The sequence below is a fragment of the Alnus glutinosa genome, chromosome 11, assembly GCF_958979055.1.
Source record: "Alnus glutinosa chromosome 11, dhAlnGlut1.1, whole genome shotgun sequence".
NCBI classification, from domain to species: Eukaryota; Viridiplantae; Streptophyta; class Magnoliopsida; order Fagales; family Betulaceae; genus Alnus; species Alnus glutinosa.
In genome coordinates this window covers 25,952,195-25,970,610 of record NC_084896.1, presented here as the reverse complement: position 1 = coordinate 25,970,610, position 18,416 = coordinate 25,952,195, and the positions used below count along the sequence as shown (strand labels likewise).

Here is an 18,416-nt window from a genome sequence, read left to right as displayed (position 1 = left end):
GTTAAATAAAAAATGTGGTAACCAGTCAAATCACATTCAGTAACTCTTATTGCCAAAGAGAAAACAGAGCAAGCAAACCATAAATTCTCCTTGAAAAGACTCAAACTAACTATGAAAATAAAACCACAAACGTCCTGGCCTTCACCAGCAACCAAAGGTATGGAACACAAAACTTAGTTAACTGTCACAACAGAAAACATATATGTTGATATATATCAACCGGAATATATATATATATATATATATAGACACACACACATAATTAGGTTACTACTTTTCAATGTTTGGTACATATCTAATATATGTTTGATTCAATTCGTCATACTTTTCAAAAGTAGGCTATTACTACTTTTTAGAGAAGTACAAACAACTCAACACAACCTATTAAATATCATATTATTACTACATTTTAATTACTGTTACAATAATGTTACTTATGGTCACATCTATCATTCTAATTGAATTTATTTAGTTATACAACTTAGGAATATCTCCTAATTAAAGAGTTTATATGAACCGTTAATCTAATTTTAAAACTTTCTTAAGGAAACTATTTGATTAAATTTAGTCTCTAAGTTTTTATGTGATTTTAATTAAAGTTTATATTTTCAATTTTGATAATTAGGTCTTTAGATTTTCCATTTGTTTTAAATAGGTCATTATACACACACACACACACACACACGTATATCATAATTTTTTAACTAAACAAATAATTATAAATTATATACTTATACAAATATACAAATATAATATATGATATTTGATTATTCATATACCCATATTAATATTAGTACACTTATAACATATATGATAATATGATATAATATATAACATAAATTATTTAACATACTTACAAATTATAACATATAGCATTATAGCATATACTTATAATTCATAACATATAAGTATATATATACCCAATTAACTATTATTACTTAATAACTTATATACTATATAAGCTATTTTTATTAATATATACACATACACATAAATATATATGTACATACTAATAAATATATACGAGTCAAGCTAACAAGAGCGAGCCAAATCTTATACGAGTTTGTTCACGATCTTTAGCCGAGCGAGCCGATTTTTATACGAGTATGAATCGTTAAATAATTGAGTATAGTTTCGTATTCACGAACAACTCGTTTAATAACTGAGTTAAGCTTAACCGAGTCGAATCCGAGCAAGCTCACAAGTAATTTTGTTCATTTAGAGCCTTAATTGCCAAACAAACGGGTCTCTTATCTCTTTTTCATAAACTCTATTATTTTAAAAGAAATTGAAAGTGACGTGGGAGGACTTTAAGTTACAAATCTTTTATTCAAAATATATATTTTTTCAAAGCAATAACAAACCCTCTTCCGTTGTACTCCGAAGCCGAAAGGTAAGACGAAAGAATGAATTCGTGTGATATAAAATAGAATAAAGTTTTGTCTTTTTTTTTTTTTGAGAAAAAAGTAAAAAATTATTGTTTGGCAATAAGTAAAAATATATTTTATTATTATTATTATTTTTTAAAAAATTGGAAGAATGCTCTGCCAAACAAGATTAAACCCCTTAATAAAACTTGTCAAAGCAGTTAGAGCCTTAAATCTCTTTTAGGTGCTTAAATTCCCCGCCTATTCTACATAGGATCAACCACACACGTACACTTGCTTTTTTTTTTTTTTAATAAATTGGGAAATTTGATGTGGAAAGAGCTTAAAAATCTTTAAGTATGTAGTTAAAGTTTTAGAGTTTACCTTCAATAAGGATAGGTTGTAAAACCTTCATTTTATAGCATCTAATTATAGGTTAACAATTCATAAAAAACCAAAAATTACAACAAAAATACTATAAACCTGAAAACACCAAATCCCCTACTCATTACTGTTCTCTCTAATCTCTGCTGGACCCACATCTCCAGCCGAAGCTTTCACTAGAATCCATTGAGCTGGCCACCGTCGAGATTCGCCCAAATTTGAGATCACTCGGAAGCGAGATCCGGTCGAAACTGCACACCGGCGTGGGTTTGGGTGGGTCCGGCCGGAAACCCACGTCGGTGTGCGTGGGTTTCCAGACAGAGAGAGATTCGGCTCTCTGTGGCCGGATCTATGTCGACGTTCGAAACCCATGCACACCGGCGTAGGTTTGATGGGTCCGGCTAGAAACTCACGCTGGTGTGTGTGGGTTTCCGGACAAAGAGAGATCCAGCTCTCTGTGGCCGAATCTATGTCAACGTCGGTGATTTTTGGCTGAATCTCTGTGGCCGGATTTGGTAGTGGCCGTTGGTGGAATACAGCGGCGGGTGGGGCTGAATAGGTGGTGGGTTTAAAACCGGTTGGGTTCTTTGAATGGGAAAATATTGGGTGCTTTTCATGCTTAATGTATTTTATTCTTTTAATGATGTGTCAACTCTTTATTAGATATTGTAAAACATCACTTTTACAGCCCATCCTTATAGAATGGGGTCTTAAATTTTTATATTGATTACTTTTAAATTTACTATTAAATAAATAAAATTATCTATCCTTTTTTATTTTTCTTTTTTTAAAAAAATTGTTCTTTATAAATTAATTGTTGAATACACACACACACACACACACACACACACACACACACACACACACACACACACACACACACACACACACACACACACACACACACACACACACACACACACACATATATATATATATATATATATATATATATATATATATATATATATTAGATATTTTAATTGTATAAAATATATAATTGTATGTACCTGATACTATAGAGTCCCAATTGAATTTTAAACAAGCTCACGTGGAAGTAGATTTAACGAATCTGTCAATAAAAATAAATAAATAAATTACAAATTGTTTTTATATATTTTAACCGACGATTAAATTTTGTTAAAACTTTTTATTTATTTATTTATTTCGTTATTATATTTTTAAAAGCCCAGCAAAGTCAGTCAACACTCCGAATTCAAGTCAATTGGGTTGGATAGAGATTCGACGACAGAAAATTCAGCCATGATGTTGAAGTCGTCTGTCATGTTTAACAGAATACAATCACGTAGAAAATAAAGGACCAGGATTATCTGAAAATGTTGTCGTGTTATTTACAGCGGTGGTCTATAAAGGAAGCTGCTCTCTCCACCTACTGATCATCTCTAAAAGTCAACACTTCTATTCTCTGAGCAGAAATTTGCACTAGCTTCCTTCGATCTTCTACACGACCTTATAAAAGTATTAGTAGAAGTTTCTTTTAAATCTCTATTTTTTTTATTTTTTATTTATTAAGAAAGAAGAAAAATTCGATCTTAAAAAGAAAAGGGTTAATTTCACAGAAGGGTATCGAACTATCCGCGATTCCACAGAAGGGTACTAAACTATCATTTCTCTCGAACCCGGGGTTTTAAATATCAAAATGAGTCCCATAAGGGCATTCCGTCTGTTCTCGGTGTCAAAACATGACGGAATTGGTACCACGTGACTTCCACGTGACTTTTTCAATGTGTTTGGTCTTCTTTGCCCCTGACTTCAACAGATACAATTTCGAACTTATTTGGCAAGTCGATCATATTATCCGATTTTCCCCCAAATTGCTTTGCAAGTCTCCGAAAACCCTAGAGATCCCAATCCGTACTCGTGCGCTAAGAACCCTAACCGTGCTGTTACACTGTGGCTTGTATCGACAGTATACACAAGAATCAAGCATCAAAGGCTGATATTGACTAAAGGTAATGAACTTTTTTGCTCTTTCTTTTTCAGTGTAAATGAATATTTATTTAGTCATATTCGTTTATTTACGGATTACTTGTTTTTTTTTCCGAAGTGCTGGGCGTTATTTGGGGTTTAGGGACACTTTTCCCGTTGTTTAGGGTTGTTGTTACGGGACCATGTGTTTGGTCATCGGCAATATCTGGGTCTTATTGAAGTTGCCGAGATGGTGTATTTGATATATTTTTTGGGTTGTGGGTCCTATTTTGTTTGGGTTTGTGGTCCCATTTGTTCCTGTCATTATCTTGTTTCAGGTTTGTTGTTCCCTTTTTTGTGGTTTGTGGTCCCATTTCGGGTTTGTTGCTTAGGGTTGCAGACAAGATCGATTTTTTAAACACTATTTGTTGTGGATAATGGGTCTTGATGTGTTTGCCATTATGGGGTGACTTTTGTTTTGGTTTGCTGGCTGATGCCTTTATTATGCATGTTGTATCCAGAATTGCATTGCTTTACTCTGCTTGTAAACTCAATGCCTTTACTCTTTTTTTTTTTGTTTTTGTCTGCTCACTAGGACGTGTCATTGTTTTGTCTATTTGTCTATTTGTAGGACACGTAATGTATCCAGACTCCATAATCTTTGAGGTGCACCATGGTGGCCGATTTAATAGGGAGCATAGGGTCACATATGTTGGTGGGGACATATCACATTACCCTGACCCATATGATAGAGACGAGTTGTCTTTTATTGAGATAGAGAGGGTAGTTAGGACTTATGGGTATAGTCCTGGTGACCTAATTTACTATAATCTACCTACCAAGAGTCTAGATGAAGGGCTACGACTTATTTCTTCTGACCATGATGTCATTCAAATGGTGGAACACCATAGGGAGTATGGAATTGTAGAGTTATATTTGGTTTCCTTTGGTGTAGTAGATGTAGAAGTAGAAGTACACGGAGAAAAGGGTGTTGATGATGAGGAAGAGGAAGACGAATATGAGAGAGTGTCTGAAGAAAGAAGTGACCCATTATGGGATCAGGTTCTAAGTGATGACTTTGATGCTTATGATTTACATGGAGATGCAGAGGTGGGTTTAGAACATGATGATGTTCGTGTAGATGAAGGGTTTGGACTACAACCAGAAGATGTTGTGGATCAGGAGGTTGGAGTAGAAGCAGCAGTTGGTCAAGCAGAAGAGGGTGAGGGTGAGGGTGAGGGTGAGGGTAAGGGTGAGGGTGAGGGTGAGGGTGCGGGTGGGGGTCAAGGTGGGGGTGAGGGTGAGGGTTATTTAGATATTTCCGGTAGTGATGAACTGAACTCACCTAGTGCTAGTGATGAAGAGGGTGTGGCTGAGGCTGAGTCTTCAAGACGGCCCTGTGTCACCAAGAGGGTTCCATTTAGAAAGGATGATTTGGAAGATCTGAATTTGCAGCCAGGTAACACTTTTCGGGATGTCTATGAGTTTAGAAAAGCCATTAAGCAGGCCTCTGTATTGAAAGGGAAGGACTTGACTTACCAAAAGAATTCAAGGAGTAAATGCATTGCAGTGTGTGCAGACAAGAATTGTAAGTACAGAGTTTATGGGAGGCAGTTGAAAGATGAGTCCACGTTCATGCTAATTTCAATTAGGCCTAGACATACATGCCCTAGGAGGTACAAGAATCACTTGATCACTTCGAACTGGGTTGCCGAGGGGTGCATGGACTGTTTTAGGGATCAGCCGAACATGCCTATAGATGTCCTGAAGAAAAAGGTGAAAAAGAAGTGGAATGTTGAACTCCACGACAGTTCCTTGTATAGGGCTAGGAAGAAGGCACAACAGACAATTTATGGAAAGTTGGGTGAGCAATACTATCGATTATGGGACTATTGTGCAGCAATTAGAAGCACAAATGTTGGGAGTTGTGTAATTCTGATGGTTGAGAGACCTATGCCCGAAGTGCCTTGTAGATTCCAGAGGATGTACATGTCATTGGCAGCCATGAAAGATGGATTCAGAGATGGGTGTAGGCCCATCATAGGGCTTGATGCATGTTTCTTAAAGGGAGTTTACAAGGGACAGTTAATGGCAGCTATTGGAAGGGATGCCAATGATAACATGTACCCAATAGCTATAGCTGTGGTGGAGGCAGAGACTAAGGACAGCTGGACATGGTTTCTCAAGGCCTTATTATCGGATCTTAGCCCTAGGGGTCCACATGGGTGGACTTTCATTTCAGATAGACAAAAGGTAAATATTTTCATATATCTTTTTTTTATGATCTACATGTCTTCTATGTGATTTGATAGAGATATTGTTTTCATGTGTGCAGGGATTGGTACCAAGCCTAAATGAGGTGTGTCCTCATGCTGAACATCGAACATGTGTGCGGCACTTATATGCCAATTTCAAAGATGATGGTCATAGGGGGGTGTTATTGAAGGACATGCTGTGGAGAGCTGCTTCATCTTACACACAAACTGGATTCTATGCTGCAATGGAGGAGCTCAAGGGCCTAAACCCTAAAGCACACGAGTACCTAGAAAAGGTTGACCCTAGAACCTGGTGTAGAGGATGGTTCAACACAAGTACAAAGTGTAACCTTCTGCACAACAACTTGGCTGAGTGCTTCAATAGTTGGATCCTCAAGTTTTGGGATAAGACCATCCTAACAATGTTGGAAGGAATCAGGGGCAACTTAATGAGAAGATACCAAAGAAAGAGAGATGCTATAAGGGTCATGGAGGGGAATTTGGGGCCAAAAATTAAAGAGAAGTTGGAGATAGAGGAAGATGAGGCCAGCCATTGTACACCAATATTTGCTGGTGATGGTTTGTTTGAGATTGAATGTAAGGGCAGGAAGTATGTGGTCAATTTGTGCCAGAGAACATGTGGGTGTAGAAAATGGAATGTCTCTGGCATTCCATGTTGTCATGCCATCTCGGCAATATGGCATGGTGGAGGCAACCCAGAGGATTATTTGAGTCATTACTTTGAAAAGGAGATGTATTTAAAGGCATATGCACCCATCATTTACCTTGTACCAAGTGAGGAGCAATGAGTTAGAACAAATCAACCGAAGGTTGAACCACCTAAGTCAAGAGCAACTATAGGTAGACCTAAGAAAGTTAGAAATAGAGGTGCTGATGAGACATCAAAGCCATACTCAATTAGAAAGGGTGGCAAGAAGAACCAATTTGAGATGTGCAAGAAATATGGTCACAATACAAGAACATGCACTGTGAGGATGAGGTATGATGAAAGACAACAACGTAGGAGAACTTTCTACAGAGAACATGCTGCAGATACTGACTGCAATTTTGACAGGGTAATGTTTCTTCTTTGTGATTATTTAGCATGCATTTAGTACCTAAAGGCATATGTTTCTTCATAGTGTGAGTTTTATATGTTTGAGTTGTTTTGTGAACATAATTGATACACATTATGTTTTGTGATGGTTTCTGACATTGGATGTGTTCTTTTTAGATTGGTGAGTCATCCAATGCACCTACTGTGGGCCATTCCAGTGCACCAACATCTAGTGCCCCATTTAGTGCCCCATCTACTGCCCCATCTACTGCCCCATCTACTGACAACCCTACTGTACCAACAAGGGGTCGGGGTCGAAAGAGGGTAAGAGCAAGAGGAGAGAGTACAAGCACTACATCTACTGCACCAAGTAGGGGTGAGAAGAGCACTAGAGGAGCGGGTGCAAGCACAAGATATACTAGGAAGAAGGCTAGTACCAGTTTGGCAACTAGAAGCAGAGTTGGTGGAAGATTGAGAGCACATCCTACACAAACTAACCCAAACACTCGAGAAAAGGTGATGGTTGACCTCACTGGGAACCCTTCTGGACCACCCAAGGTTCCAGGAGGTGGACCTGCATGCTCATGGGGTCCTCCCAGGGTTGCAGGTGGCATTACTTTCAGACCAATTCCCCCTGACTTTGACATAAACAAGGCAAAAGCAACAGGTTCTGACATTCCTCCACCTGTAGGCAAAAAGGATAAAGGGAAGAAGAAAATTTGGCAAGTCTGACCGGATATGTGTTGTACATTTTGGATTTCTGTTATGTATTTTGGAAGGGTATTGATGTGTTTTGATGTTATTTGACTTTTGTGTTATTTGACTTTTGTGTTATTTTTGGATATGTTATTTTTGGATTTCTACAGAGAACATGCTGCAGATACTGACTGCAATTTTGATGTTATTTGAGTAATTAGGAACTGTTATGTATTGGTTTGTTTTTTTGAAGTGTTTTGATGTCATTTGACTTTTGTGTAATGGTTGGAGGAATTTGTTTGGTTTGTGATTGGATAGAGATATTGCTTTTCTATTCAGGTTTTTTATACCAACAGGTTTACAGGAACACATTTCGTACCATTTTCAAACCAAATGGTTTATGATGCCATTTTGGTATTGTCTATTACTACCTTAATCTGTTGGTACCAATTTTGGACCAAAAACAACAATTGGTAACAAATGGTACCAACAAGTTTACAGGGACATACCAAATTGGTCATTTACAAGTTCTTTGGATATACCAATCTGTGATTGGGACATACCAATCTGTGAACTTCTTCTTAACAAATAGAACAATTGAATGGCCAATAACATCCATCCAATTTTGGACCCAAAACGACAATTGATAACAAATTGTAGTAACAAGTTTTCAAAGACATAGCAATTGATATCACCCATCAACAACAATATTTCAAAATAACAACTACAATACAATTATAAAGGGAAATTCATAATCTGGCTAACAATTACAAACCAGTTACCACCATTGAACACAATCCGACCAACACTCACAATTAGGCCTAGGCATTACACCATACCAAAAAAGTTTCATGCCAACATCATCCTAGATGCATTGCACTGGCTGTGAGATTGAGGATATACAAGCAACAACACGAATATCACCCATGAACAAACTAAGGCAAATTTGTACTTCCTCTCTACTGATCGAAGCTTCATCTTCTGTCTCTCTAGTTTAGACTTGTATTTCTCAGCTTCTCCCCTGCATTTATCAGCTTCATTCTTACTCCTCTCAGCTTCAGACTTATATTTATCTGCTTCATCCGAGACCTGGGTTCCACTCAATTCCCGTTCAAGCTTCAAACTCTCGTGCCACTTCCTCAACCTCGACACAACTCTTAGGCCGTACACACACATTTCAGGGTCACACCATGAAAAATAATCACATTTCACAGCTTCTTGCTGCATAATCGAAAAATCCCATCAATCAAAACTTGCGGAACCCTTAGGGAAAATAAATTGGGAAAACAGAGATAGATGGAACCCTAAGGGGAAATTTTTTTGGGAAAACAAAGATGGAACCCTAAGGGGAAAAAGAATTGGTGGAAGAAATTACTTACCTTGTAATTTACACAAGAATAAAACCTTCTACCAAAATTTTCCATGGTAAAGGATGTCCACGAACATGCTTTCAATCTGCATTTACACAGTGGACTGGTAGAGGTTGCCGAGCTCGATTCACTGTCGGACATAGATTATGACCGTAAACCCTTCTACGTGAAGAAGGGAAGAAACGCGTTGATGGAGGTAGACTAGACTAGACCAGAGCTGAGAGAGTGAGAGTGAGAGTGAGAGTAAGAGTGAAAGGATGTATGAGAAGGAGGTTTAAGTCGAAGTTTAAGTTCGAAATTGTATCCGTTGAAGTCAGGGGCAGAGAAGACCAAACGCATTGAAAAAGTCATGTGGAAGTCACGTGGTACCAATTCCGTCACGTTTTGACACCGAGAACAGACGGAATGCCCTTATGGGACTCATTTTGATATTTAAAACCCCGGGTTCGAGAGAAATGATAGTTTAGTACCCTTCTGTGGAATCGCGGATAGTTAGATACCCTTCTGTGAAGTTAACCCAAAAGAAAATTCATTGATTCAGATTTTGTTATTGTTCCTTAAATTAAGAAAACACCAAGTTTCTTTTAAATCTCTCATACTACTTAATTTAAATAATATTTAAATAGTATATAGGAAAAAGATAAATGAAGCTATTGTGAAGTACATTTAAATTGGGAAAAAAAAAAAGTAATTTAGTTCCTTAAATTGAGTAAAAGTTTAAGGGAGGCTGCTATTAGTACTCTTGAGTCTTAACGATCGGTTTGAAATTTATCGGGACAAATAAGTTTTAGGGGAAATTTCACTTAATTCACCCGAACTTTCATTGCATTTGTAATTACTGATCACCTAAATTTCAAAAACTCTCAATTTAGTGTATCAATATTTCTATTTTTTTTTAAAAAAAAAATTTTACCGATCAATTAGGATTTTCTGTTAAATCCTAATAAAGGGATGTCAAAATTTCCAAAATTTATGCATTAGTCAGGATTTAACGAAATTTACAAAAATATCCACACACACACACACACACACACACACACACACACACACACACACACACACACACACACACACACACACACACACACACACACACACACACACACACACACACACACACACATATATATATATATATATATATATATATATATATATATATATATATATATATATATATATATTTTAAAAAAAAACTGGGATATTTTGAAAATTTTATAGGATTTAACGAAAAATCTTAATAGATGGGTGAAATTGAAAAATAATTGAAAGATAGATACAATAAATTTTAAAAAAAATTAAATTTAGAAGAATAATTACAAAAACAACAATAATTCAAGACGGCTAAATAAAGTTTTCTTTAAATTTTAAAAAAACTCATTCATATTATCTGCCCGAATTTCTAACAATTTTGTCAACAAAATTAATGAGATTTCTTTCTAGATGGACCCTTCTATTATTGAGATAAGAGAGTTTTCACTTGAAAACGTTTTAAATAAAAATTTTATGGTCAAAGAAAAGAAATTCCTAAGGAAGTTGCAATTGCATTGCGTGTAGCAGCCGGGCCGGCCGGGCAGACTGACAGAGTGCTCTCTGTTTCCCGTGAAACTTGGAATCAAACAGTTTGCCTTGTTGACTGCCGTGAGTTTCTTGGGGAGATTCTCTTCACACGTCAGGGGGATTTCCCATGATGAATCCCTTAACTTCCTTCTTACAATGATAGTTAACTTTTTATTATTATTATTGATATTTTATAATTTAAATTTTTATATATAAAATACAGAAACAAACAATAAAAAAACACAAAGAATAATACTATACAATATACTTTTATTCAATTTTTATCCCACCTTTTTAATTTGACACTATAAATCAACTTTTAGATCAACTCAATCTTATTTATAAACAAACATTGATCCAATTCTAAGATATTAAATAAAATAGGATATTTTAAACACAAAACACTCTTTAAAACATATTATCAACAAGTTGTTATATAGATATTAAATAACATAACTTTTACATAAAATAATCAGGCCCCGTATTTATCAGATTATTGCTGTTCAAATAAGAAGAAAAAAAAAGTTGAGAAGACTCATTGAGTGTAATCACTAGCTGCTACTCTAAAAAGGGGCATCCTTAATTAATTATTTGATGATCTAGTTAGTTGTTTAGATATTAATATGAAAATAGAGACATTTCACTTTTGTCATTTTGTCCAAATAAAGTGAAAATAGGGTCCATTAAGGAAATGATCTATAAAGTAAGGAATAAAAATACCGTCGGGACTTCAACCGGTGGCAGAGATCAGCTCGATCTCCATTCAACATGCTATTTTGGTGCATGCACTAGATATTTTGTGGTGGATAATGTCCACAAATTCTCTCAAAATTTGCTAAGCATTTCGATGGAATTTACATGTCTCTAATGCTCCGTTTGTTTCGGTGTAAAATAATTTCTGAAAAATAATTTTAGTATTTTACGGTGTTTTGTAGGGGCGAAAATAATGGTTAACGAAAATTATTTTTGGCTTGACCGTAAAACATTCTTTAATTTTTGAAAAACGATTTACGATTTTTAAAACCGTAAATCGTTTTCCGAAATTAAACTCTTCGTCCTTGTACGCACATTTGATATTCGATTGCTAGAATTCTCTTATAAATAAGATTCTTAATGGAGGGGTGTCATAATTTTCAAAATTTATGCGTTGGTCAGGATTTAACGAAATTTACAAAAATATCCACGCCTGAATCTTTGATTTTTTTTTTTTTTTGTATATATATATATAATTTTTTTTTTTAAAAAAAAATGAAGTATTTTGACAATTTTACAGGATTTAACGAAAAATCTTATTGGATGAGTGAAATTAAAAAATAATTGAAAAATAAATACAATAAATTAAGAATTTTTTTAAGTTTAGTAGAGTAATTGCAAAAACAGTGACAATTCTATATAGTTAAATGAAATTTTCTCTAAGTTTTATAAAAATTCTTTCGTATTTTGTTAGGAAATGGACAAGCTATCTCGATCTATCACATTTCATTGAACGTATTAGAGTCTTCTACGTCACTTTAGAGTTGGAGTCTACTACTACTTTGGAATTTGGAGTCTTCTACTACTTTGAAATTTGGAGTCTTCTACTTTGCTTACTTGGTTGAGTCCTTATCATATATTTTTCTTGAGACTTGTTACACAGGGGACGCTCATCCGTCCCCTGTGAGCATTTTATTATAAAAAAATAATTTTTTATTAAAAGTTGGCTTTGATGTCCCATCAAAGCCAACTTTTTTAATAAAAATTTATTTTTTTATTATATATGGGTGATGGGGGACGGATGAGTGTCCCCCATCCAACATTTCCCATTTTTCTTTATCTTGTTGTTGAATAGTTTAAAATCTTTTAGTTGTTTTATGCTTCAGTATTTCCTTTTCGTTGATAGTTTCAGTGTTTGAGACTTAGTTGGTTATTTAGTTTAGTTGAAGTTATCTACATCGAGTATATCTTCGTGAGTGTTAAGCTTATGTCTTATTGTTTCATTAGGAATTTATTGTTATCTTAGTTGGTAGAAGGATGATCGTAAGATCATCTAGAGGAGTTATCTCTTAGTGTTATCTTTCAATTAGAAGTCAGCTGTAATATCTATTTAAAGAGTTGTTGATGGAAAATAAAACAAGTAGAATAAATTTTAAACTTTGTGTTTGAAAAAGTTTAAGTTCCTTTCAACGAATCTAAATGATTTAAATTCTCTCAAAACCGAATAAATTATTCTATTACGTGTTTGAGAATTCATTCACGTAAGATATTGTCTGTCCGGATAACTAACAACTTTGTCAACTAAAATCAATAAAATTAATGAGATTTCTTTCTAGATGGACCCTTCTATTATTGAGATAAGAGAGTTTTCACTCGAAAGCGTTTTAAACTAAAAATTCGTTATTTTGGGGCGGACAATTCTACGGTCAAAGAAAATAAATTCCTCTCTTTGAGGTCGAACGTAAGATGGTTTTGTTTAAAAAAAAAAAAAAAAAAGATAAAGATGATCAAAGGTCAGGATAAAGACAAAAATATTATTATTAATTTTCAATAATCGGGCCTACTTTCAGTCCTTTAATTTCTTTTTAAAGGCTCGCCACGCCATTGGGACCCAAATTTTCTTTGAAAATTGGTCAGCAAGAATTTTCTTACAAGCTGGCGTCTAAAAGTATTTAATAACACGTGCCTTGCTTGGTGGAAAATGTATGTCCTCCCATAACCGAATTCTTTACTATCTCTCTTTGACTTTCTCTTTCATTGTCAAGGTGGGAGGGGCTTGTGAGCCAACTAATTATTTTTTTTCTTTATTTTTTATACTTTTATTTTTTTTATTGATATTTTTTGAGCGGTTATATTTCTTTCATGTGCGAGAGTCATTTCTCTCTAATGTAGAAAATAGCAAAGGTCATTTCTATTTAATGTTTCTTTAACTATCATAGAGCCGAAGTGACCGTTTGACTAGAAAACGAGGATAGAGAAATATTTGTTTGAATTTGAAAAAATTCGCATAGATGATTATGAGAGATTATTTATGAGACACATTTGACCGGATAAGTGGTTGGATATCTCAATTTGTTTTTTGTTAGATGTGTCCTATAAGTGATTACTCACAATCACCTGCTCTAATTCGCTCAAATTCGAAAAAATAATTGTATAGAATCCTAATTCGTATCATCTCTCTCGGTATACAATATCCTCTCTCTAACAAACGAAACATTTTAGAGAGAAATGTTTTTATTCAGCAGCTTCTCTTCAATATGTTCTCTCTCTCTCAAACGACATTTAGAAGAGAGAAGTGTGTGCATGTGAAGATTGCTTTGGAGAGAAGTGTGTGAAGAATGCTTGAAGAAGGGGCGAAAAGACTTGCTTGTCGAAGATGATAAAAGTGTATAGAGAGTTGTGATGAGAGAGAGAGAGAGAGTGTCATATTTTTTTCTTTATATTTTAATATACATTAAGTATGCTACAGTTCGACCCAATACATTAGGTAAAACTGTAGTATTTCTAGTGTTTAAGCAACAAGTAAAGAAGCTGTTGTAGGCCAAATTTTATTGGTTTTTTTTATTATTATTTTTTGGATATTTTCCCTATATATGTGATTTATTTTTTTAATTTCTTTTTCAAGCAATAAAACTTATCTGATTCATCTCTTCAATAAAACTTCTGTGATTTCCCAGCATCTGTTGTGCTCACATCATCTTTTGCATATAGGCTATATATGGCTAGTTTCAGAATTCATGTCATGTGTTGCTCATATATCTGAAAACTGGAAGAGTCAAACGATTGAAAACTTAAGAAGAATTACAGTAGTTTTGAAGCCAAATTTATGATACCCGTACAAGGAGAACGACATTGGCTACCCATGTTAATTCAAAAAAATTATTGTTGGAGACTACAACGGAGCGAGAAGTTATTATGTATAGGGGTTAGGGGTCAAAAAAATTTTATTGCTAAGAACTAATATGCAATTTTTTTAACTTAATAATTGTTTTTACCTAATTATTATTATTATTATTATTATTGTTATCATTATTTTGTTTTTAGGAATTGAGGGGGGACATAGCCTATACCAGCCCCCATTCTCCTGTCCTTGGCCAAAGAATAATAAAGAATTCTTTAAAAAAATAATATTTAAATGAAATAGTGAAAGTAAATAACTAAAATGCCGAGAGCTCAAGGCTAATTGATGGGAGTGCTTTGAAAAAGTTGATAGTTAAAATATAGAATAATAGTTTTTTTTAGTTATTTTGTTTATTAAATTTGGTGAGGCAACTTTGAATGCTACCCTTCTAGTAATTGCTTCTAATTTTATTTATTTATTTTATTGGGCCTAATGGTTCCAATTACAATTCATTGTTTTTTTAGCTAATATTATTAATTCTTTTGTATTACATTCTCGTATAATATTTTGGTTTTTTTTTTATTATTTTTTTTAAATGATATGTTGCTATATATATATATATATATATATATATATATATATATATATATATATATATATATATATATATATATATATATATATATATATTATTCTGATAAAAACTACATTGACATTTTTCTTTATAAGGTTTTCTTTGTATTTTGAAATTTTGCTGAGGGTCAACAAATTTCATTATATTTTTGCAAATATTAGGTAGGTTATTTGTTATTGTTATTGTTTGTTCCTTTTTATTAGGAAGTTTTGTTGCTGATTGATTAGTTTAATAGTTATCAGAAAATGCCGATAATTTGATTAGAATATTATTAGAATATTAAGTTGTTTAGTATGAAAAGTCTTAAAAGTAATATATAAATAAATGGATGAGAGCTTCAATTCAAATTCAAAGTCTTGGGATGATATTTCTCGAAAAGAGTCTAATATTCAATTTTAGACACTTTATATTTTGTATTTTTATACTAGTGCCTACCTATTAATTTATATTCCGATATATCAATTATGACATATATTTTATGAAGTCGAATAGATATACTTTTTGTTATACACAAATTGTGTCATAATTTATATTTTGAATTGTATTTATCATACTTTTATATATAATAAAAACATATTATATAAAGAAAAAAAAATATTATCATTATATTTTATTATTTTAATTCCACCCATCCGAACATCATTCTTGATTCCCCGCTGCCTGTTCTTGAACCATAGCCACATGAAACAAGCAACAAGTTGTCTTTAGAGCTTCAGACCAAATGTCACGATGAATTAATATAGGATAGACTTCACATGTTCTCGAGTATCAAACTTTAAAAAAATTTTAATATCACCCATTTGGTTAGGATTTGGAGTTAAATCAGACAGCAAATAAGTGAAATAACTTTTCTATTCCTGTAAAATTACTTTAGTTTAATAAAATTTTTTTAAAAAAAAGACGGGGGTATTTGATATATAACATTACAATTTTTTTAAAATTTGATAAAGTAAACTGAGAGATTTTAAACGTGAAGGAGTACGTGACTACAAAAGTTAAAAAAATTTATGAGATTAAATGAAATTCCTCCGATAATATCTAACCTAATTTGTCGTTTGTACGGACATTCTCTGGAAGGCCAATGACGTATACAGTATACTTAATTATTACATAAATCTTGACAAAATGAAAGAAAGAAGATGGAACAGAATACAGAGAGTCCAACCTGGCCAGTGGTCCTCTCATGGGTAGGGCCTCAACTAAGCCCATGGCCATGCATTGTCGGGACCCACAGCCACAGCCACAGTCTCCATATATACCCTCTCCACTTTCCTCTTTTCATCACAGGTTTAGCAGAATTCCACAGAGAACAGAGAAAAACCAAAGAAGAAGAAAAGTATTACAGTACTACAATGGCTTTTGCCTACGGACTAGCAGACCTCGAGCAATCCGGGTCGCACCAGGGGTTTGGTCACAAGAGCCTTTTGCAGAGTGATGCTCTTTACCAGGTTAGTAATTACGTTAATATATATATACTATGTGTGGGTGGTGACTCGTGATCAGCTTCATTATATCAAATCTTTCAGTAGTTTTTTGGTTTTTGAAACGTCTATCTTTCTTTGGGTTGGGTTTTGTAGTATATATTGGACACTAGTGTGTACCCAAGAGAGCATGAAGCCATGAAGGAGCTCAGAGAGATGACAGCCAAGCATCCATGGTGAGGTTCATGATTAATTAATTAAGATTGTTTAATTTAATCTCTTTATCTGTTAATATAATTTTCACGTGATTTTTGGTTTGGAAAATAAAACAGGAACGCCATGACAACCTCTGCTGATGAAAACCAGTTCTTGAGCATGCTCCTCAAGCTCATCAATGCCAAGAACACAATGGAGATCGGTGTCTACACAGGCTACTCCCTCCTCGCCACAGCCCTTGCTCTTCCTGATGATGGGAAAGTGAGTACTAACAATAAACCCATCATAAAAACCTCGATCGATCTCTTAAGCAATTTACTCTTTTAACTCCTACCGGTTTAAACCCTGACTCTAAAGTTTATCTTTCAAAATATTTTACATGTTAAATCTCACTTGTTGAAGAAGAATTTGAGTTTCAATTTACACCTATATGAGAGGAGTGAATAAGTATTGAATAAAGAAAAATTTAAAACCAAAACAACCTTAAAAAAATAAAAAGTAAATATGTATTGATATTTCATTGCTGGTTGTCACAGATTTTGGCCATGGACGTCAACAGAGAACACTACGAGCTTGGCCTGCCTATCATTAAAAAGGCCGGTGTTGCCCACAAGATCGACTTCAGGGAAGGCCCTGCTCTCCCAGTTCTTGACAAGTTGGTTGAAGATGTAAATTTTTTTTCATACCCATTCCCTTGTTTTTCCTTTAAACTTTCATTAATTGTATGGAATTTATGGAAACAAAAAGACACAGATCAAACGGGTTGACTCGAATTTATGGAAACAAATTGTATGGAATTTATGAAAACAACTTTTTAGAACCGAAGACCTAGTCGAGACAAAGCCAAAAGCAAAATGCTAAAAGCAAATCTTATATTACTCTTCTTTAAATCTTATATTAAATTATTAATTATTCTAAAAGCTTATGTTAATAATTAAAAAAAAAGAATTAATTATTTAATTTATGTTATAATATATAAATTGTTAAAGTAAAATATATTTGTTTGGTGAATCGCAGGAGAAGAACCACGGTACATTTGATTATGTATTTGTGGATGCCGACAAGGACAACTACCTAAACTATCACGAGAGGTTGATTAAGCTTGTGAAGGTTGGGGGACTAATCGGCTACGACAACACTCTCTGGAACGGCTCTGTGGCGGCACCTGCTGATGCGCCACTCCCTGAGTACCTGACCTATTATAGGCAGTTCGTGGTGGAGGTCAACAACGCCCTCGCTGTGGACCCCAGGATTGAGATCTGCATGCTTTCTGTTGGTGATGGGGTCACTCTCTGCCGTCGGATCAAATGACTACCCAAACCAAACTGAGCAGCAAATTACTTCCATCCTTAATTTTACTAGTTTCCGTACTTGAATTTGAACGGTGAATATATATATATATATATATATATATATATATATATATATATATATATATATATATATGAAGTCTTTGTATTTCAATAAATTTATATGGTCTACTTTTATGTAGGAAGAAAAAGAGAATAAAATATTATTGTGAAATAAACTTGTATTTTTAGTGTATATTTTTTATATAATGAAGTGACTATCTATAACTGAATGAGGCTAAAAAAAATAATTAAAATATCATAATTATGTTATACAATAATATTAAATAATATCATAATTTATGGGAGAATATTTTCGTGATATGCTAATGATATTAAGAAAATATTTTACTATAATTAAACA

The 18,416-nt window shown here is 33.9% G+C and overlaps 1 protein-coding gene across 1 annotated transcript; it reads left to right on the top strand.

Moving 5' to 3' along the window:
• The first annotated feature begins 16,334 nt into the window (after window positions 1-16,334).
• Window positions 16,335-18,109, top strand: LOC133882722 (caffeoyl-CoA O-methyltransferase 5-like). Its single transcript, XM_062321939.1, has 5 exons — window positions 16,335-16,514; window positions 16,644-16,723; window positions 16,820-16,964; window positions 17,240-17,371; window positions 17,721-18,109. Exons 1-5 carry the CDS (start codon window positions 16,419-16,421, stop codon window positions 18,012-18,014), a joined length of 747 nt encoding a protein of 248 aa, XP_062177923.1. The 5' UTR covers window positions 16,335-16,418; the 3' UTR covers window positions 18,015-18,109.
• The last annotated feature ends 307 nt before the right edge of the window (window positions 18,110-18,416 follow it).